Source organism: Falco punctatus, assembly GCF_963210335.1.
Source record: "Falco punctatus genome assembly, chromosome: 4".
NCBI classification, from domain to species: Eukaryota; Metazoa; Chordata; class Aves; order Falconiformes; family Falconidae; genus Falco; species Falco punctatus.
The window spans coordinates 95,853,331-95,875,698 of record NC_137583.1 but is presented as its reverse complement, the minus strand read 5'-3'; the positions used below and the strand labels follow the sequence as shown (position 1 = coordinate 95,875,698).

Genomic DNA, 22,368 nt, shown 5'->3' with positions numbered 1-22,368 from the left:
CATCATAGAAAAAGGGTAAAAGAAAATGTGATGGGTTTTTCATTCACATGTAAGAAGCTTTAAGTCTCATGTGTGCTATACACTATAACTTTCATTATTTCTCATTGGCATAATCTAAACCCCCATAACAGGAGCTTTCTGCCACCCAGAAGAGGCCATTTGTTTTAAGCAGTGACTATTCCTGGGAAAGTCTGTGAACAAAGCGCTCTCTCTTAGCTTTTGTAAAGATGTACCTATTCTGGTTTATACAGGACAAGCAGAGTTAAAAAATAGATTTGTGAGGCCCTGAGCCTGCACAGCTTTTGAATGGGGAGGGTTTGCATTGCTAGAGGAGTTGCCTTATTCCCTTAATTTTTTTCCCATTTTGTTAGCAGCTGAGAAGTGCCCCCGGTTGGTAGTGTTGTCTCAAGTAGCACATGAAACCATCCCTTCTTGAGATGCTCTGTGCTTTGGGTTTCTTCCAGCCCCAGGGTTCCAAAACAAGTAAACCCAGGATTTTATATAGCTTTTCGAGGAAGAATAAATGAAGAGGACAGGGAGGGGCAGTTCAGCTGGAGAAGACAGGTCCTGCTCCAGCAGTTGGACAGAAGTAGCCAGATGGGGGATTTCAGAGCTGTTACCCAGAAAAAAAAGTCTTGTATATCAGAGTATTTTCATTGGCACTTTTTACCAAATAAAATGAATAGGTTGCTTTGAAATAATGCAGAATTGCAGCAGATTTCCAAATTTCAAAAGAAGAAGCTGGATGGAGATATTTTTGCCCTATTGATTTTGTGGGATTTGTAGCTTTATAAACCAGAGAGAAAAAGAGAGGTGGGGAAGACAGACAAGCTGTCCTCTAACCAGTATTTTTCTTCTTTCTCTTGTGATAATAAATCTTACTGGCTCATATCTCTGATGCTCATACGTCTTGCTGAGTTTCTCGGTGCAACTGAATATGGCTCTTTCTCTGTGGGTCTGCCAACAAACGTCTGTTACAAGGTTCAGGAAGCATGAATGTACTCTTAGCAAAGCTGTGGCAAATTTAGGGATCAGGGAGCTACGATTCTGGCAGCAATTATGTGTCAAGACTCTAAGTTCAAAATCCTGCAGTTTTATAACCCCAACTCTGCAGAGAATTATTCGGGTCACTTAGGAGTGTATTTACTGTGTTATGTGTTTTCAGTGAATGTAGCTGGAGTGCCATTAGCTAAAAATTGTTTTGGTCTCGCACAACTTGAAAGAATTGATGTCATTAGTTCTAAATTTTGAAAACAAAACTAGCATAATACCCCATGCTTTCCCCTGCAAGCTGTACTGCTGGAGTGGGATGTGCTTTTACCCAAGTTGAAAGAAGCCAAACTGTAAGCCGCTTATGTGAAAGGCTTCTCTTATTTTTGAGGGTCTGAGCTTGCGGAGTGCCACGGGGAAGGAGTCTGTATGCTGGTGTGGTCTGTGCCACATGTGCTGTTTTATGTGTATTATAAGCCACCTCATACCTCCAAGTTATCTGTTGCTTCTGAAGACTTTTATTTCAGGCATAGCTGTTCTTGTTTTTTTCCTTTGTTTGTGTGTGAAAACTAATTAAAATAATGGCATGGTCTTATATTTTGAGGGGAAAGGGATGGACTTTTAGCACTCAGTTATTACATATTTGTCCTTCTAGCTCACATGGTATCCAGTTCACGCCCATAAATTATCTGTGATGCCTTCAAGTGGAACACAAAGCCCAAATATCTTACTAGGTCAAGACATTTTTATGTGTATTTGAGAAGGAAAGCAGGCATGGTAGGAGTGGATTCATCAACTGTGGCAGATCTGGTTTGCAGCATGCCTTGGATTTTAGATCCAAGTTTAAACTACAGAATTGTTTACAAATTGTTTTGGATTCCAGCTGCACAAGATGCAGTTTAAATCTTCAGACTCACACAGAAAATGATATAACAGCAGGGAGACATTAGTGTGTCTTGTTTGAGAATATTCCAAACTGCAGAGACGCTTTGGGGTGAGGCTAAAATCAAAATCAGCTTAAATTTAAAGCTTAATTTTATGTTTTCCATGAGACTTTTAGTCCATCATTTGCGGTGAAACTGTCCAGGTAATGACCAACTGCATAATTTAAAAAAATAACCAGACAATTTCCCCAGCAGCCACCCAAATCTAACACGTAACAGCTGAGCGTGAGAAAACAGCCTGAGCACAACGCCTTGGATCAGCACTCCTCTAGAGCAGGCAGTATATGGGCAGGTTTTGTAGCTGGTAATGACGATGCTCATTGTAGGAGGTGAAACATCTGGTTGCAATTCCGTACTTGAATGTCTCATGTGAGGTAAGGAACGTCAGCAGGAGGGACAGATGGATGCCTGTAGCAGGAAGGGCTTTGTTCTGCCAGCTAGAAATCCCTTGCCTCAAATTCCTGCTCTGAGTGGTGCTGGGAAGGGATTTCAGTATATACCTCCCACAGCTTGGCCAACTGTCCTAAACGCAAGGTTCCCCAACCTGGCTTCCTTTCCTTGTGTTTTACAGATAACATTTTGTGTCTGAGAATCAAAAGGTTCTTTGTGGTGCTTAGGGACGTGGTTTAGTGGTGCACTTGGCAGTGCTGGGTTAACAGTTAGACTTCATGATCTTAAAGGTCTTTTCCAAACTAAACCATTCTATGATTCTATTCTGTGATTCTAAGGCACAGTGTTTGATCTTGCCAAACTGCTTGCTTCATTTTTTTTCTTCCTTCCAGTTTTGCAAATACTTTGGAATGGACCAGCTCAGAGCTTTTGGCAAAGAAGTGAGTTGCCAAAAACTACCAAATTTACTGATGTGTGCATGACTGAATTGTAGTTTTACAGTGACGTTTTTTCTTTTCTGAGTAGTAACTTATCACGGACATTGTAAGTTTCTGTGATTATAGAGTAAAAGCTACATCTAGCCGCTTCAGTACTTTACCCATAGCTTATTTTGAAAAGTAAAGGAAAATGTAACCTTAGCAAAATTGTGGGAATAGGTACTGATCATGTTCTTCAGCCTACAGAACCTACTGGACACTACTCCAGCCAGGACAAAGTACACTAAAATAGGCCAGAAATAGCCCTTAGAATATCCACCATGCACAGATGAACTCTCTCCCTGCAGAAGGAATTGGGTGGCATTGCCAGTGTGTGATCACAGGGAGGAGAGGCTGGGCAGGAGATCCTGTCTCACAAGCAATAGATTAGTCATTTTCCTTGGAAGACAGGAAAAGTGTTAAGAGTTAAGTGGCTAACATTTTCATAAGTATTTCAAGTTTGGAACATGTAATTTAATGCTCTGAATAATACTGGACACAGAGCTCACTATAATCATCTCTTTATTCCCAGAACTTCTTATTAAACCGATGAATATCTTCTAGCAAGCTGTCCATCTTTGTTTTAGAGGTTTCAGGTGATAGCAAATGTGCTTCCTCTCTGGGTAAATTGCCCCCTTGTTAATTATAAGGTCTGTTGAAACTTTGATTTTTTTTTCTAATCTGAACAGTTCTAGGTTTATCTTCCAACCATGTAATTTTATTACACCGTTTTCTATTCTGTTCAAGAACTCTCCGCCAGCAGATACCTCTTCATCTTTTGAATAAATTGAGCAGAGTGAGATCATTAGGTCTCCCAGGCAGAGGTGCACTTTCTGACCTTGGATCATTTTTGTAGCTCTCTTCTCAGGTCTTATCAGTTTTGGGGAGTCTTCTTCAAACGTAGGCCCCTGTGATGAGCACAGCACATGGGGCTGGGTGCAGAATCTGCCGTTAGATTGTTTTCAGTACATCGGAGGGTATTCCTTTGTGTCCGCACCCAGAAGTGGTGCTCACTCCCCTTGGCTTTTCCATGGGAGCTCAAATTCAGTCTCTTCCTGGTGCTCCTGGTGGCAGTTGCAGCAGAGGCTGACCTGGTCTATAATAGGCGTGCATAGGGCACCACAAAGGTGGTGCAGTAGTTGCAGGGTGAGCAGGAGCACGACTAGATCTGTGTAGCATCACATCCAGCCCAGTTAGCCCTGCTGAGGTTTCCCTTTTGAATTTCTTTTGGGCTTTACTTGCCTAAGCCACTGCAGCGTGTTGCCAAGGTACTGGCATTTTGGATTTACTGGTGGCGACGGCTCGGCTTCTCCCAGCACTGCACTGAGTGAAGTGGGAAGGGAGCAGATGAGCTTTCAAATTACTTCACATCAAAACCGCTGTGGATTTCTGCATTTGCATGTGATGGACTTAGATGCAAGGACTCTGTTGAAGTAATAAGAACGCAACAAGAGTACGATAAGATTTGCAGCGACTCAGGCCAGGCTGCCGTGTTCTTCAGCCCAAGTGCTGGTTACTCTTTACAGAGAGTGCCGATACACGTATCGCAAAGCTATCTTGCTAATGTATGCTTCAAATCTAGAATAAGCAACAAAAAAGCCCCTCAAACATGGATGTACTCTTCATGAAGGATGTATGCTGAGGCCAGCAGAGCACCAAATACGCTTTAATCACCACCACTGGGTGACATTACTGGCAGAGGTGTAACCTCTGTGCTTTGTCTTTTGAGCTCCCTAGCCCCATTAAGAAATTAAGACATCTCTGGGTCTTTCATGCAGTCTTTCTCCCCCTGGGGTGTTTAAGTTAGCTGACTGTCAGCATGGTGATACAGGCTGTAAAGGTTCAGAGAATTACCTTCATGGTATGACGGCCTCTTCCATTTTGACTGCAATCCAAGGCTTATTTATCCTCTGAGGTGTTCATTGAAATTCTGTGCACGATTTGTTCCTCTGGTTGTTTAACAATGTCTCTCATGTTTGCCCTGATTTAAAAAATCCTCCTTTGTAGCAGAGATAACATAGAGCAGGATGATATAATTGCAGTAAAGAGGCCCTGGAGCTTGCAGTAATAGGATGGTTCATCTGATGTGTACTGCCATTAGAAAATAACCCACGTATGTATGTTCTCTGGGGACAGTAAAGAGGCTTTTAAGGATTACACTTTATGTAGTATGAAAGCTAATGAGCAACAGAGCAAGTATGAAGAAAACTATTCCTGCAGAAAGTATGGTGCCACTTCCTGTTCTCACTTGTTTCTTGACACCTGTGAAGCTCCAAAACATCCATCTCTGCCCAGCAATGCCAGACCTTCGTGCACTGCAGTCAGTTCCCGAGATATTGAGAACACTATTATTTTCGTTTCATTGAAAAATAAATAGCATGTTAAGTGCATGGCAGCTGAATTGAGGATTGAAACTGGTGTGTGTATACAAAATAAATAATTCTGGGGCAATACCAATCTCCAGTAGTCTGTGTCCTCAAAGAAGAAAAAAAAATATTTGCTAGAATGATACAGTTTCATGAACATTCCTAAAACATTGATATATTAAGACCATCAGCTATGCAGAGTCTTAATTCTCCCATCTCCATTCTTTCTCTGGCCAGGGCACAAAAACATATGAAGAAATCAATACAATACAATAAATGCTGAATGATGCATTTCAAATGTTACATGGTACGCAGAGTCAGAGTTGCAGAATTTGGGCTGCGGAGGTAGGAAATTCAGAGCAGTTGGTTTCTGATACTTAGAACTGTTTGTTCAAATGGATTGCCATGTAGAGTGCCAACTCCTTCCCCTTGCATTTGTACTGAAACAGAAGCTGTTCAGCAGAATGGATTTGGGCTTCTTTGTTTTATCACAGCATTTTCCTCTTGCTTATAGGGCTTGTTGTAAAGAAATCAGTTCACCCTCTAATACTCTCTACCCCCTCTGCACTGTTTGAGTACATTTTTGTACCTTGTCAGGTTTTTATATTTGATGGAATGGAAGAACTTACATCTTTTTTCATATATTTAACGTAGCAAAGGGTCAGACTTTGCTATCAGGTGAAGTGGCTTCAGTAGAATTGCGGAGCCTTGAAGAGGATGCTGGATTTTGCCCAAATGCTGTACTGGGGTGTTGCATCAAGGTCTGACATCAATTACTTCATTGTATTCCAAAGGGTACTGATCATAAAAAGGAAGTCCACGAATATTAAGTGAGGAAGATATGACAGCAGCATCTTTGCAAGAATGCAGGCAGGCCAGGAACCTTCTTAAATATCCCTGTTTCTGTGCATAAGTCAAGGGAGCAAATGGTCAAGAGACCACAGTGCCTCCTTCTGGGCCAAAAAAGTGACCTTATTTCCCTTACCAGCAAAGAAGGTTCAGGAGACAAGGCGATCAGATTTGTGCATTAATACCTCTTTGCTCCCATCTAATCACATTGGAGTTGTGTTAGAGTGCGTGGGAAGTATTTTTCTGCTTGTATTGAGGGCCCTCTGTGTGGGCAGAGCATTGTAAAGGGTGTGCAGAGGGAGTAGGAAAGAGGTCTCCTGACACTCAGGGGTATAAGCAGCACTCTGCAAGTTGGGACAGGGGTGAGGGTGCACATGCCCGATGGGCAGGAGAAATTGCTGAAGTCCTTGAAGAGTAATAATATTGTTAAAACAATAATCCATAGCCTAGTGGACCTCAGCTCTTAACCCGTACCCTTTCTGTATTCCTGCATCTACAATGTGGAGTGGTTGTGCCATTGTACTAAGCAGTGTTTGCTAATACAGAGGAGATCTTGAGGGCAGAGGTATATTTTATAGTAATACCCCCATGAGATCATGCCTACATGTTCAGCATAAGGGTAGATACTTAGTAATTTCCATAAATTTTTGTTTCGATTTGATAGTCATGCCTGTGTTGGGTAATGAATTTGTTGTATTGGAGAATGTGGAAGACAAAGCTGAGATGGAGAGACAGCTGCATGTTCAAACATGTAGAGTATCAGCAGTAGTCTAGCAGTAGTCTGACTAAAGTAACGGTAATGCAATTATATTTACTAGAGATAACAGAAGGTCTCTCTACTTGGCCCCAGTGGTGTCTGTCTGTCTGTTTCTGGAGAGCACCAGTCCACCACCCTGTGACAGTGCATCACGGTCCAACCCTGTAAGCCCAGGTCTGACGGTTGATTGTATTCCCCAACTTGATCCCTGGTCCACCATCAATCTATAGTTCATTACAACATCTGGGATTTACTTTGACAACTCCAAGTGACATAAGATGAATTATCTGTTGCTGCTTCCGCTGTCAGTTGACTCATCTCTGCTTAAACTTGCAAATACCAGAATAGTAGTGCTAAACTTTTTATTTCTGTCCTTTCTCCCCCTCCCGCCCGTAATTGGTATACGGGAGCAGAAAAGGACTTGATTTTATTATTGCTGTATAAGCCTTCTGTAAACTCAGTTACAGCACTTCTGATGTTGGTATTTTTTGTGACTAAAAATATGCTGACACTGTGTTTGTGCGTAGGAAAAGAGCAAATTTGAATGTATAATAATTTGGTGCATTTAGGAGATGCTTGATGCTATATCCCAGCAAGTTAATCACTCATAGAATTATTTTTTCTATTTTTTTTTATTTTGCTCAGTTGACTGGAGATGTTAATCTCATATTTGTGGAAAGGCATTTTTAATGCCAAAAAATTGATGAGAGCTACCCAGCCTTTCTCTGGCATCAGAAAAGATTTTGAGGAAAGGCTATCAGCTGACAATAGATCAGCAGAAACAGAGACATTCATTACTTTATTTTTCTTACATAATGAAGTAATACCCGGGTGGTGATTTCCAATTCGTGAAGTATATTGAACCATGTACTGTATTCATGCATATAAATCAAGCAGACGTGACACACATTTTTCATATAAAAATAACACAGCGTTGCTCCATCTGATAATAATTCTTTGCCTGAAATATGCTTATTCTGAGAACATCACTACAAAGTTAATAGCACACTGCATAACTGCACGTTAAAAAATATGAGTGCTAAAGGACACAGAATGTCTTAAGGAGAAATTATTCATAAATTTGTAATGTCTGTGGCTGGCTGTATTTTTCAAGGACAAGATCTTTCTGCATCTTTCCCATTTTTCTGCAAAATCCTTCATCTCCAAAAAGTAGCATCACCCAGCCAGCCCGCTTCCATCCAGCAAGGCTCATTCTCAGGCTGGATCGTGTTGCTGCCAAGCAGGGCACCACTCGCACTTCACTTCCCATCCACGCTTCTGCCTCATTAGCAGCTTTACCCTCCAGATCATCCAGACTTTACCCATTTCTCAGCTAGTCCTAGAGAAGCTGTCCCAGCAGCAATCTGGAATGTTGTGGTGATTTTGAACACGGAGCCAATTGCAGACTGAAACAGAAGCACCAGCTTCTCAGCCCTGCGTAGTGGCTTGTCTCAGCAGTGTTCCGACCGAGCGACAGGGGGACCAGATGCTCCCTAATTTATGATTTTCCTCTTTTGCTAAACATGAAACTAGCAGAGTGGAATATGATCCTTAATATGCTCTGATCACATAAAAATCCTTGCAAATAGGAGACAGTATGTATATGGACGTTCTTTGCAATTAAATAAAGCCTTCTGTGTTTACATCATGCGAGGGAGCTGCGTTACAGGAAAGGTAAGAGGGTAAGGTAGGAAACGTGACCTGAAAGAGAACTACCCAATTAGACCGTGAGGGCTGAGTACTGGTGTCCTTGAAGACAGTGGGAGTTCTGCCTCTGTGGAAGTAGCCAGGGCACCCTGTGTCTGTTCAGGGCTTTACAAGCCTGTGCTGCAGTCAGAGCTCCCTCAAGGTGGTCTCTGCCACGGGGTGGAAGAACATGAGGAAAGTGCACTGCCTGCTCGTGTTAGCATGCCTGGGCTGTCAGCTCACAGCATTTGTTTATTCTGCTTCAATTTTCTCTTCCACTAACGCTTCTCTAGAAACGCAGCAACTTTTTTGATGAATGTGGGGAGAAACGATGAGATCATTTGTTGTTCCTTAGAACAGTTTTAATTTGGGCCCTCCGAGTGACAGGGTATTTGAAGACGTCTTTTCTCTCGCAGGTTACCAGCCTGTCCTGCCGAACCAGCAGCAGGGGTTCCAGGGTCTCATGGGAATGCAGCAGCCACCCCAAAGCCAGAACCTGATGAATAATCAACAGGGAAACCAGGTGCAAGGCATGATGGTGCAGTATCCAGCCATGTCATCTTATCAGGTACTTGGGAGCCATAAACGCGGCTTTTCTCAGAGAGTGCTTAATTAAATTAAGTTTTGTAATCCCAGAATGGTCTTTATTACTTCATTAGGACAGCGTGTGGCAGGAGGCCTCCTGATAAATACACTTCTAAGTCAAATCATCTTTTTTTGCTTCCTGTTTACGTATTCTTAGTCCTCCCGATTTTCATTCTGTATTGGGAATTCTTCAAATGAGCTGTTTATTACAGCCTGCAGTGCAGGTAAAATGTCACAGAGAATGAAGGAATTATGAAGGAATTACACTTCTCCCTGTGAAGAAAATGAATTTTATAAAAACCAAAACACAGAAGACCGTTCTTTTCTTGTTATTTTTCCTTTTCTTTCCTGTCAGTCCAGTGTTGTTGCCTGTAATGAAGTTGAGGGCTTTGCCTGACCCTGTTGAAAATTACTCACCTGTGGAGACTCCTGCCAAGGATCTCACCGTGTCTTCTATAACAAGCTGTATCAGATAGATTTTTATTTATTGGGTTCTGGGGAGAGGGAAGGCAGTGGACTGATTTTTATGAAGTCCTTGAGTTACCCAGACTTATTTCCCCAACTTTCTACCTGGTTTCTGTGAGACATGCCAAGAGCCTGTGAAAGGCGGCCTCTGCTTCCATTTCCTCTGGAAAGTTAGGAAACTAAGCGACATCTAATTCATTTTAATAGATGGCACTGATGGAGCAGCCATTCACCTTTTCTCTCAGCTTCTCTGAAAACACTGCAGCAACCCAGATGGAAATGGGGGATTGCTTGTGGGTAAAATTTTCCCCTTATATCTTCAGAATTACTGTATTGAAAATGTGTTTTAAAGGTTAATGATCAAGTGAAAGGTTTTAGACGTTTTAGATGGCTGAGATATGCCAGGGTTGAGTTTTCTGTTTGCACTGATCCCAGAAATTCATATTCAGCTAGATCAGCTGGGAACAGAGGGATTTCTTTTTAAAACCTCACCAACAAATAAAATCCTCAGTGATGTGACCAGTTCTGAGCATCAGAAGGTGGCATGTTTTGACAAAGTATGTTGTATACTCAAATTCAGCTAGAAGGAAAATAGCGATACTTGGGACCTTTGATTTGTTTACTAATCACTTTTTTGTTTGTTTTTGTTTTGGTTTTTTTTTTGTTTTGTTTTGCTATGCCCTTCCATATTCATGCCTAGGTGCCAATGACCCAGGGTTCTCAAGGATTGCCGCAACAATCATATCAACAACCAATCATGCTACCTAATCAATCAGGTCAAGGAACACTTACAGCCACTGGAATGCCTGTCTACTGTAATGTCATACCTCCTGCCCCACAGAACAACCTACGGTTGATTGCCCCACACTGCCCCTCCAATAACGTTCCAGTTATTTCTGCCAGCTGCAGGACAAACTGTGCAAGCATTAACAATGCAGGGTGGCAGGTCAAGTACTGACACTGTGGCTTAGTGTGGATATACGAGGATAGCGGTGCATTATTTGACAAATAACTCATGGCCTTCAAATGAAGAGGAATACAACAGGATAATCAGTTGAGGACATAAGTACTGACTATGCTCAAGTGATTTGCTGCTGGAAAAATCTGTAAAAAAATCAAATAAAATAAATTTTGAAAAAAAATGTTTGCTGGTTAATGGTGCATATTTTTGTCATGTCTGCTAGGTATGCCTTTATAGCTTAGCTAGTGACATGAATTCATTGAGGTAAGATTTTTTCCTACCACTGGACACCACTGTGTAGATTGTAATATCCCCAATTCGGATTAGTTTTGTACTTTGTGTTGAGTTTGTGAAGCTAAAAGTATTTAAAAATATAATAAAATCACATTGTACCAAAGCTGTAATGGAAATGAAAAAAAATGAAAACAAAAAAAAAAAGAAGAATTACTGAATGGAAGGAATAATTTATATACACTATAGAGTTTTTTTATGGATATATACTGTATTGTAGTGCTTAATCACAATAAAGATATTTGACCTCATGGAGAAAGGTCATGTTTCTACCACCTGCTTGGTCTCCTCTGTTTCTGAGTGAGTGAACTTCCCTTTGGTTCTGCATTGTCTTGTTTCAGGGGAAGCTAATGGGGGAATGATGCTTTATGGGCTTATGGGAGTTTGATGAGAAGGCAACATACCTACCTGTGTCTTAGCGTGCAGCACCATAACAGCTAAGACCACTTAGAAATTGTAGCATAGACACCCAGAAAATGTTCAGTGAATGATGTACCAGTTCATCTTAAATTATGTTTGTGCTTTTACCATCCCTAGGACCATTAATGTCACAAATGCAGTTCACCACTGCTACAAGCCTCTACTAAGTCCTACTTCTTCAGGAGACTATGCAACTGTTGTATGTAAGACAACATAGATGTCCCATGGTATCCCATCCACTGACTGGAAGACCATTGCTGTAGCAACCACAGTACCCAGTAATTCTTCTGCTGCAAAGACATATTCTACCCAATTATTCATACTCCAGCTATAAAGCCATTTTGCAACAAAAAAGTGACAACCCCAGAATCTGATCCATCATGGTCAAAGAGTGGGAATGAACAATATATTTGGGGGTTTGGCTCTTAAAACATGCAGCACAATGGTGTGCCAGAATTTCTAGAATTTTGGGAGGGTTTTTTAATTCCTGTGGTGTTTCTCATTGTTATGTCCATGCTCACTCACATTCCCAGCCTGTTGTGATAAATTATTCTTCATTCATAAATGCTGCATGGAGTTCCTCATTCTGCTTCAGTGATCACATCTGAGTCACAAATATGTTTACCAGAAAAAAAAAAAAAAAAACCCTATGTCATTTTCCACTTAAGCTGTATTTTTTAATCCATTTGGAACACCTTTAAAATAAGCAGGAGTTGAGCACTCTGGAATTATGCATACGCATCATAAAAAAGCCTGAGATCCTTCTGTGCATAAAATCTGTATGTGCCATGGTACGATTTTAGGTACATCTGAGGTGACAGCAGCCTACAATGCCCTTGACCATTGTTAATCTGAATGTGCAACAGCTTTTATTTTACCTTTAAGATGGGTGGCCTTTCCTTTCCACGCTTCAGCCTTGGAGGCAGGAACTGGAAGGAGTACAACCCATATTTAAAACGTTTTTCTTTTCTGTACGCTGAACAGGTATCTTTTAGAGTTCAGTCTTTTTTTTACATATGTGTCTGGAAGTGGGGAATCTAGTCCTATGGGATTATAAGAAAGCCAAACACCAGGTTTTATGTAGTGTAATCACGATTCATTTGCAGAGAGACAGTCAAGAACATGAGCAGGTAAGTAAACACAATTCACTCTTCAATTAGAGGTGAAATGCCTTGGGAGAACCTACTGATTGTTTTTTTATTTTTTTTTATTTTTTAAATCGAGACACTGCATTAAAATTTTGCCCACGACCCTGAGCTCCCATTTCAGATGCCCTGCATTGTATGGCTTATTTCCTTTTAGTGTTTGATATACTATGGGGGTTTCTCTTTTAACACTACTATAATTACACATAATTAGGTTTGCTGCTGCTGAATGACTGACAGCTGAATGAATGGGTGTCCTTCTTGGTCAAGGCTCCAGAGGCCAGCAGGAAAGACCTGCAGGTGACCTTGCACAGGACAGGTTGTGTGTAACCAGGCTGAACGCGAGAGGAGGGAGGGTGAATCTCCGTGCACGTGGCGTCTGGAGTGAAAAGACCCTTTGGTAATCACTATATTTAAGTCCCGTTTCTTCTGTTCTCTGAAGCACTACGGTTACCTCACTGATCTTCCTTTGTGTCAGAGAACTATGAATTCATTGCTAAAAAAAGTCCACTCTCAGCATCATAGATCAATGGCAAGCTGGGCTGTAAATGCTCTCAGTAGTGATGGGGAAGGGAGTGAGAAAGCAAAGCCTAAGAATCTTGCTTTTTTAAAGAGAAGCTCCTCACGTGCTTACACCACCGTTGGTCATGTCCCCTCGGCAAACAGCATATCCCATGACTGACCATGGTCATGAGTTCCAATGATTTACCTGTCCCTGCCACTTCAAAGACCAGCTTGTGTAAAACATGCACGTAGCTGTGGGAGCAGGGGTCCTGCTGACTGACTTCTCTCAGCCTTGTGACAGCAGCGCCCACCTGCACATTAATGCTCCTTCCTGCTGAAATGACACTTTTTTAAATGTAAAATCAAGCAGTTTCAGGGGAGGTCACAGCCACCCACCCCAAAATGACCTACATGTTCTGAGTGTCTCTATCTCCAAAGAGTTTGAATCTCCTTAGGCACAGGAGGAGATGGGATGTGATCTCCCTCAGCTATGGAGAATGCCCTAATTATTAAGGTACTATATACATGGGGGAGACATCTCACGTGGTGGTGCACGTATTTGCTTTATGCTGGAAGGTTTTCTGTTTGGAGACAATGAAGTAATTATGTTTCTATAGCAAGTGAAGCACAAAAAATATTTTCTAGTTTAATTTTTTTAATCATACAATATTTTTAAGTTTTTTTCCTAAACTTTTTGTTCATTAATAAAAATGTTCTGAGCTGGATTGCTTAGCAGCCTTCTGCTATTAGACCAGAGATGTTTCAGCATTGTCAGAAGGTGAGGAGGAGAAAAAAAGTGACCTGCAAACACACATAACAAAAAAGGGTAGGTGAAGCTCAGTGGTTTTTTCTCAGTCCTTGGAAATATTTTGCTTGCAATCCCCTTAAGAGGAGTGCTGTTAGACTCACTTGGCCGAACTTAGTTCAAGCAATTCAGCAACTGGTCACCTTGAATTCAGAGTCCAGCTCATAGTAGTGAAATAATTTAGAAGACGTGCCTCTCTCCTCTGAGTTGCTCTGTCACAGTGGGCTTGTTTTTCTCTCGTCTTCCCTTGGAATTTGGCAGGCTCAGGCAGCTGCTCTGTGGCAGCCCTGTTGTGGTGCTAGGGACTGTTCTTTCCATTTTACTTTTACCTGCTGAATACTTGCTTTGGTAATTGTATATTGCTTTTTCCTTTTTTATATTCTGAAGTCAGTGCAAAGTTCTCTCAAGGCCCCATGCATATTTAATTTGCCACTGTTTTTTTTTTTCTGGTTTTGTCTTGTTTTGTTTTGTTTTCTTTTAATTTATATTGCACTGAAAAAAAAAAAAAAAAAAAAAGAGGCATATCCTGAATTAAGCTGACTGCATCAGATGACACTGATCAGCCTTTTGGATGGGTCTAATCCATTCGGGCTGTAATTTCCAGAGGCTGTATGTCCTAACAGAAGCCAGATGCCATTTGCTATTGTTTTGCCCTTTGTGCTGCCCGAGAAGTCAATGATTTGCTTCTAAAAACTGTATTCCCTTATGTTTCTGTTTAACTCTGTATGAACAGCTTCCTGTATCAAAGGAAGACCGCATGAATTATCCCAGCAGCAAGGAATGGAAATGCACATGGAGCCTGTAGCAAGCCCAAAGCACCTTGCTCTCTGCCCCCTTAGCTGCTCTATAGCATGTGAGGTGGCTCACACCATGGCCATTGAATACTTTAGTGCAATTGTTTTACTGACATTCCCAAAAGCAATGCAATGTACACACTGGCCAGTGTCCTTTCAGCCCTCCCATTCACAAGGCTGAGGAACTGTGGCTTGTGTTGCCTCTTTGGGCTAACTGCAGGGAAACCAGTTTCCTCCCTTAGCACTTGGTGGAGAGGCTCTGGTGGAGGGCGATGCCCACTCTGGGCTAAGAGCTCTGGCTTGCTGTCTCCCAGAGCTCCTCTCCTGACTGGCAAGGAAGAGGTATACTGGTTTCCCTGGTCTTCAGGAATATGCCACTCACGCCTAGCCCCAAGACCATGCTTCAGAAATGCTCACAGCCTTCAACACCTGCTTGGCCTATGTTATCTAAACCCACATTTCTGCTGTAGGACATCAACATCTAATCTTGGGCAGTGGCCAGCTTAGGGCAAAAATTAACCCAGGCTCTGACTAGTGCCTTAACAGTGATCCAAGAGCCTCATGCTGCGCGGCAGGCAACAGAAATGCCTGGAGTGTTTTGGAGAGGAAGAAGCTTGGCTGCGTGCATATCACCTGCACCTACACAATACAGGCGGTACAACAGTTTCGGGGATGCTTGCTCCCGAAGCAGGGCAAAAGATTCCCATTTCTAATTGGATTTCTGTCTCTGGTTTGCTGTAAGAATTGGCTCTCTTCTCTGCTGATTCCTTTCATTCTTCAGAAAAGTGGATATAATGAGCCTCTGAGGCAGTGGACTGATGGTTAAGTAATTAATGCCACCCAGTGCTTCTGAAGATGGTTGGCCCAGCATTCAGTGAGTGGCATGAACTGTCATTATACTGCTCTGTCTTTTGCAGAGTTTGACTTTGGGATGAACGCTGCTAAAAATACTGCTTTCCACTGCATGTCAGAGGGGGAAATCAAATCCTGCTCTTCTGGGTTTTTACAATATCCTACCAACTATGGAAGGGGATGACTCCTCATTACCTCTCCTGATATAAGGACAAGGGAAAGTAGGAAAAAAAAACCACCAAACCTTATTGAAACGTCAGTCTCCAAACAAAGAAAACAGAGGAAGAGCTCTTTTTTCCCCATAGAGGATATAGACACCATGTGGCGTTCCTTGCTGCGGGATGTTGGGTGTGGTTTCAGAAATGGGTAGATGAGGTCAGAAAAGAAAGTTGTACTGAAGGCTGCTAAATACAGCCAGCCAGTGTCTAGTTCACAAAGGCAGAGAGCAGCCTAAAGAAATGTCACTGTACCATTGCCCCAGTTCTTAAACCTTTCCTCAGACACTGTTAGAGATGAGTGTTGGACTGAGAATGAACCTCTGATCTGACGAAGTATGGCAGTTCCCTAAAGCAGCATTTGTTACCCAAGTAATTAATATCACCTTATAGAGTCTGTCCTGTAACAAATCCTGTAAGGATCAGAAGGAGGAGGTACATCTGACTTTGGGATAATTTTCTTCAGTGCCAAATGCCCCTGACTGCATGGGTAACCACAACTGGCTTTACTCATCTGCTTGTTCTGCTCTTCAGAGCAGGGTGTAATACCATCTTGAGGGTGAAATAAACCTTTCAGTGGTTTATTTCTCATGATCTTTTCATCATCTTTCATTTCTTCTTTGTAACGCATAATCATTCAGTATTGTTGCAAAGGTTAATTATGCATAAGCAATGCTTTCGTGCTAAGAGTTGCTTTAATTGATAATAACAGAAATACGTGCTTTTGAGTGGCTTTTGGTATATAATCGGTTATTTCATGTCAAAAGTCCTGGCTTTTCTGAGCATCAGGTGTAGCTGCTGCTGAGAGTGTTTTTAATAGTGTTTTGTCACTGACTTAAGAGTGATTAATTGATGTAGGAATTACAGGAATAAACTGCCAGAGAACACCTAAGATTAGCTTTCAAGCTGAAGAATAACAGGTGTTCTGGGTAAACTTAGGGATAGCTTGTTGAAAAGCAGTATTGAATCCTTCCCTGGCTTGCGTTTGGAGAGATCAGCTGCAAACCTACAAGTGCTTAATGAAGCACTATATCTCAGTTCATCCTTGGGGTTTTAAGGAGTAATTTTGGAGGCTGCAGATTTAGGAAAATAAGGCAAAAAAATGTTGTCTTTTATGCTGTGGGTGCAGTTATACAAAAGACAGTCGTATAAAGGAAATGTAAGTAGAAGATAATGTTATCGCAAACTTATATGCTCCCCGGTGCAGAAATAAGCTCTGTTGAACGCTACTAAATATATGCCTAGAGGAATGCTTAAAAAAGGTCCCCTCAAAGAGGACTGTGGATCTTGAGATAAAGAGCAGACTTCACAGTTCCCAAGGCTACATGGCTGGTTTTAACCCTGAGGGTGAATCATATGGGTGTGAATCATACGGGTGTGAATCAAGGCACTTGCCATACCCAAGTTTTGCTTGCAGGTCTATGCCAGATCATCTCCACTGTTGTGGAAAAACTGCTTTTATCTGTGTGGAAAACAACTGTACATTAAATCCCTTGGTAATGTATTTTTTATTTTTTTTTAGGTAGCGGCCACTGAATATGTAGTAGGAAGAACAAGTGAATTGATAGCAGGCTGGAAATTTTCTGATTGGCTCCCATTAACTTTGATTTCACCAGGATCAAATCTTATGCCAGGTGGAGCTTGTCGGGGGAAAGGGCCTCTGTGCCTGTGTGTATCTATGAGTAAAAATTTTCGGTGGAGGAAAAACAATTTAGTTTTTTTCTAAAGCCTTTCAATTAAAAACAAAGGGTTTACAAAATTTCTTGTGAACCATGCTCCTGTTTTCCAAGCTAAGTGTCACTGAGTCACTGAGGATAGGATTTAGTCATGGGATGCAATGTCGGGAGGTGGGTGGTCACAGTACAATCCTTTGATGTGCAAAATTTCATGCAGTTATTTGCACAACAGATGTTCTTATCTAAAAACCAAGGAGGGAAAAAATTGACATTGAGATCAAACCTAAATGGTAAATCTGGACAAATTCTGCCTTTCAGATAAAAACTTCTTAAATAGATTAGAGAATATTTCCATCGGGAAATAAAAAGAAATCACTTTCAACCCCTCAGGTTGTGTCACCCATTTGAAAGGCCAGGAGATCAAACCTTCAAGGAAAGTGCTGGATAATTGTAAGCTTCCTATAAATAATATTTTAGAGCAATTCACACATACACTTTCAGTTAATCACGTTGACAGTAAATAAAATGGAGGCCAACAAGCATGCAGAATCCCCCTGACCCAAATTTTCAGTAAGGGTCAAGTGCTGACTACGCTTGAGCTTGAGGTGAGGTGTCTCTCTTGTGGAGCAAGCAGGAACGCATCTGCGTGAAGCAGATGCACTTGAGGCACTTGAACCAAGCCCCTGTGCGTGTTAACGGACACTCTTTCAGTTTGCTTTATCTCCACAGATGCAGCACTGAGACATGCAGCACGTTGTAATCCAGAACTGCTTCAGGCATCCACAGTCCTGCTTCCTGCTGGGTGCATAAACTTGTTGGGCAGCATATTCCCAGGACTATGGGCTATGCACAGCTTGATAGTTATTTTATTGGCATGGATATCAGAAAACCACATGTCATGGGGCTGCTGCCATCTTCCACTAGGCTGAAATTACCAGGGAGTGTTTCAGAAACTACAAAGGAGTCAAAATTATATGGGCAACACTTGGGTAAATCTGGATGCTTGGATAAATCTGGATCCTTCCTGCTGTCCTGGGGATGGAGAGCAGTAAAAAAGGTCCATTTTAAGTATTTCTTGAACAGATTTTATCTTTCCAGTCCATTGGGACTTGAAGATTATATGTAGTTGGCATGTGGTGAAAGAAGTTGCTGCTGATGTGCAAATAAAGATGTTGCAGACATCAGAGCTGTCACACAGCAGTGGAATGAGCTCTGGACATGAAGCATTCATACAGCATAGGAAAAATTTTGATCTGAGAGTCATTCTATTATTTATTCGTGTGCTTCTGTGCTCCCATGGACTGGGGCTCTATTTTTGAGAAACCTGCCTCACTCTATAGCAGATATTCTGCAGTACAGGACTAGAAGCATTGCCTCTCTTTTCTTAAGAAATAATTGGGGTTTGGATTTTTTTTTTTTTTTTTTTGAGTGGGAAGGTTAATTGTCTGAACAGATGTATGTATCTGTTTAGCAAAAATGTCTGTTAGTGAGAGTAACTAACTGTCTAAGTACAAATGTGCAAAAGGATGCTACAATTTTTTCAAACCACTCATCCAACACAGGACTCTTCTGGTGTAACTGTAATTTATGACCATTCTTCTCAGCAATAAAGCATGGTTTTTTTTAAAAAAGCAGGGGCTAAGGTTTAACTACAAAGGTATCAGTGGCTTTTTTAAAACACTTCTGTGCGAAGAAATAGGCCTTTTTTGTGAGAACTGAAAATTTATTCTGCATTCAAAAGCAGCAGAAATACCTGAGAGCAAGCTGCTCAGCTCTGCTGTGATGAGCTCTGTGGATGCTGACTGACTGGTATGAGTGGCTGAAAGAGAAATTTTACTGCATTTTTTTCCCCCTTTTCCCTTCTTTTTTTGTGCTGCACAGTTTTGTTCTAGGTAAATAAGCTTGTACTGCTGGCAGCTAGGGTTGAAGTGGCTCTGAAACATTGTACACAGAAAACAAACAGTTTGCAGATTCAGTGGGAGGGATGTGATGGCAGCTAGGTTTTGGGAGCATGTGAGGAGGTTCAGAGCAGACAAAATGCTGCTGTATGCTTCAGGCATGTGTACTGACCCCTGGAGATGAGCGTGGCAAAGTCTGTGAAGCTACTGGCTAAAGCGAGGAGCCTGCACTCATGCTTGCTTGTGAAGGTGCACCAGCATGTACAATGTACATGACCTGACGCCAACGTGGTTTGCAAATGAAGTCATACCCTGGCTGCATGTTCTCTGCGCCTATGATTGATGGACAGTGTTGCAGTGCTCTTTGTACAGCGGAAGCATGAAGAAGCCAGCTGTGGCCATACGCATGGTAGTAGGGAGGGTATTTCTAATACCAGTAATATGTGTAAGATCAGTAGGAAAAGGATGCCTAACACTCTGGCACCCTCGAGATCCAGAAAGGAGATGAAACAGATGCTAATAATCACACTATGGGACTGGTTCTGTGGGAGAGGACCAAGCTTTTGAGCTCAAACAGGCAGGAAAGGCACTATTAGAGATTCTCAACCTGTGCCACCAACAAAGAATATTTCCCTTGGCTGCTGCTGCTTTCATTAAAAGAAGAGCTATTATCCTCAGGTTTTCATGATAAAGACATTCCTTTACAGAGATCTGTAAGGATGCAATATTCTAGGGTGGAATGAACTGCTCTGTGCAAGTCCCCATTTCTCTCTCTATTGACAATATAGGAGCCAAGATATTTAGTGCAGCTTGCCATCTAACTTCTACACAGTGAGAGGTGGGATAAATGACACCCAGGGCACACAAATCATTCCAGGTAGACAGGTGGCAACTACTGGACTGCCAGTGCCCTGTGCCAACTACGGTTAAAACACCCCAACCCCAAATATTTCACCAGAGCGGAGCACAGCCTTTTTGAAATGCATCAGTGTAGTATGTCTCATGGGTAGTAGTTGGAGGAGAGGCCTGAAGGTCTGGGATGTTCTCTCACAGAATGACTTATTTCTTCAGAATTATTAAAATGTTGAGCTGTGGGAAGACCAAAGGGAAGTGCTGGGGTGTGATCTTTGCCACTGATGAATAATGGAACCAGGGGTTTCGGCTCAGTGTATGTGGCTCTGAATCCCAGAAAACAGAGGTTCACAACCATTCTGTTTTTCAGTCTGTTACCCACTGTATTTCTTCTCAACAGTCATTTATCTGTGTCCAGTTTCTCAGTTGGTCTATTTCAGAGTGAAATGGTGGTTGGCAGCTTGTAAGAAAATCTGGGTCCCACGCCAGCCTATGCAGGAGTTAAGACCCCGAAAGCAGAGACCCACGTTGTTGTTGGTTTTCAGATAGCAATGAATGTCATCTGCGGGCCCAACTGCCTCAACAGATGCACATTCCTGTCAGTCAGCTTTCGTTCACATCCACACTTAGCTTGCAAATAATGCCTAATGCTGATGGGCCTAGACATGCAGCTATGCGACCTTCTGGTCACTTGTGTGGACCGAGCCATCCTGGCATCTGTGAAGCTCAGAGTCACGATAAAGCAGGCGTCCTGCTCAGTAATCTGCTGCAACACTTAATCCTGCATTTGTTTCTTGCTTGCTTACAGCAGCCGAAGCAGGCATTAAGAGCTGCCCCCCATGCCTGCGGCAGCAGAATCTGGAGCTGGGCTTCAGCAGGCGGCGTTGCCTCCTCCCAGCCAGCAGCGATAACTGCTTGGCAAAGGCCGGCACCGAAGTAAGCTGATATGACCGGTATAAATATTGCACATGCTTGGCTTTTAGAAGAAGCAGGGCCCTCTAGGGAATGGACAGAACAACTTTGCCAGCGTTATTTTTCCAATCTCAGCCAGTGTAGACATGCTCTCCCCAAAGATGCGTGCTCTCCTGAAAGCCAGAGCAGTGTCCAGCCCAGCTGGGCGCTGGGGGGGGGGGGGGGGGGGGGGTCCTGCACAGCCACGCTGCCTCTTTGCTTTTAAACGTAGGCTCGCTCCACCACACAGAGAGCACTGACTCTAGCTCCTGTCAGAAATGTTAGTCAGCAAGCTAGGGGAGCAACCGTGGCACTGGGGTGTGCTTGTGTTTAGTGCATTGGATGCTGCTATACAAGGTAGCAGCATTTTTTTGACCCTCCTAATTTCCATCATGATTCTATAGAAAGAGGTAGGACATGTACAGAAGTTGCTTAATGCTGACATAAAGTCCTTGTGAAAACCTAGCTAATTAAAATTGTGTTGTGTTCCAGCTTTGTTGTGTCTCTGCTATCAGTCCGTGTAAGATAGTGGCAAACACCAAAACCATCAAGGAAAAATGTAAATAATTAGCTAATTTAGCATTGTACTTGAATGCTTTTTATTTATTCCCTCATTTTTATTTCTTCCTTCTTATGTGTGCTTTCTCAACTGCGCATTTTTCTTAGAACGCTATTCACCATTGAACATCTATTAGAAGAGAAGTTATTTTCCAAGCATTGTCACCACCTCTGAATCTCTCCCTGAATTCTGTAGATTTAAAATTCATAATTTTATAAACTTTTTTTTTTCTTTAAACCGTTCTTCATAGATACAAAACGCTCTTGGAAATGGAATGTGGTATAAAGAGCATAAATACAGCCAATACATTGGGAAATATTTTTTCCCCCAACATAAGTTATCTTAACTGCTGTTGGCACTCAGGCTAGCTAATATGCTTTTGGCTAAGAGATGGTACCAAACGTGACTTTAACTGGCATGCCTCTGAAAGAGCATTCTGGCTGAATGTGTGTAGTAGAGCTGTCCATTACAAAACAGAGACAGGCAGGAAAACTTCTGTCTCAGGGACTAGATTTGCAAAGTTCATACAATTCCCTGTTTTGCACAATGTAAAACTTGCATTAAGACATCACTGGTTTGCATGTCTACGGCCATCTTTGTGCATGGATTCAACTCCTGGTGTCTGCTGGTATCTAGAAATAGCAGTGATAGCATTGACATACAGGAAAATGAGGATAGTTTTGGATGCTGATAAAGTGGAGCTTCATGACTGAAGTCTGCTGCTTCCTTCTAATTTCTGTTCTGTTTTGCTAAAAAGTCTTAAAATTTCTACCCTCTTTCAGGGGAACTGCTGATAATATAAGAAACCCTCTCCAACAGCACCAAACTCTTGATAATAATTTTCCCCAGATGTTTCATTGTGTACTGCCTGTGTAAGGAGACTAGCCTCATCATTTCTTAGCAGATGGAGCCACTTGGGTGAAGGGGTTTGATCAAG

At 42.1% G+C, this 22,368-nt stretch overlaps 1 protein-coding gene across 21 annotated transcripts in view; it reads left to right on the top strand.

The window, feature by feature from the left end:
- ARPP21 (cAMP regulated phosphoprotein 21) overlaps positions 1 to 11,033 on the top strand; it is a 206,354-nt gene extending 195,321 nt beyond the window's left edge. For all 21 annotated transcript variants that reach the window (XM_080387134.1, XM_080387142.1, XM_080387136.1 and 18 more), the window contains 2 exons: positions 8,875 to 9,026; positions 10,209 to 11,033. In XM_080387134.1, the coding sequence (XP_080243260.1) occupies positions 8,875 to 9,026; positions 10,209 to 10,466 (410 nt within the window). In that variant the 3' untranslated portion in view covers positions 10,467 to 11,033. The remainder of the gene's footprint in view (positions 1 to 8,874; positions 9,027 to 10,208) is intronic.
- Positions 11,034 to 22,368: the final 11,335 nt, after the last annotated feature.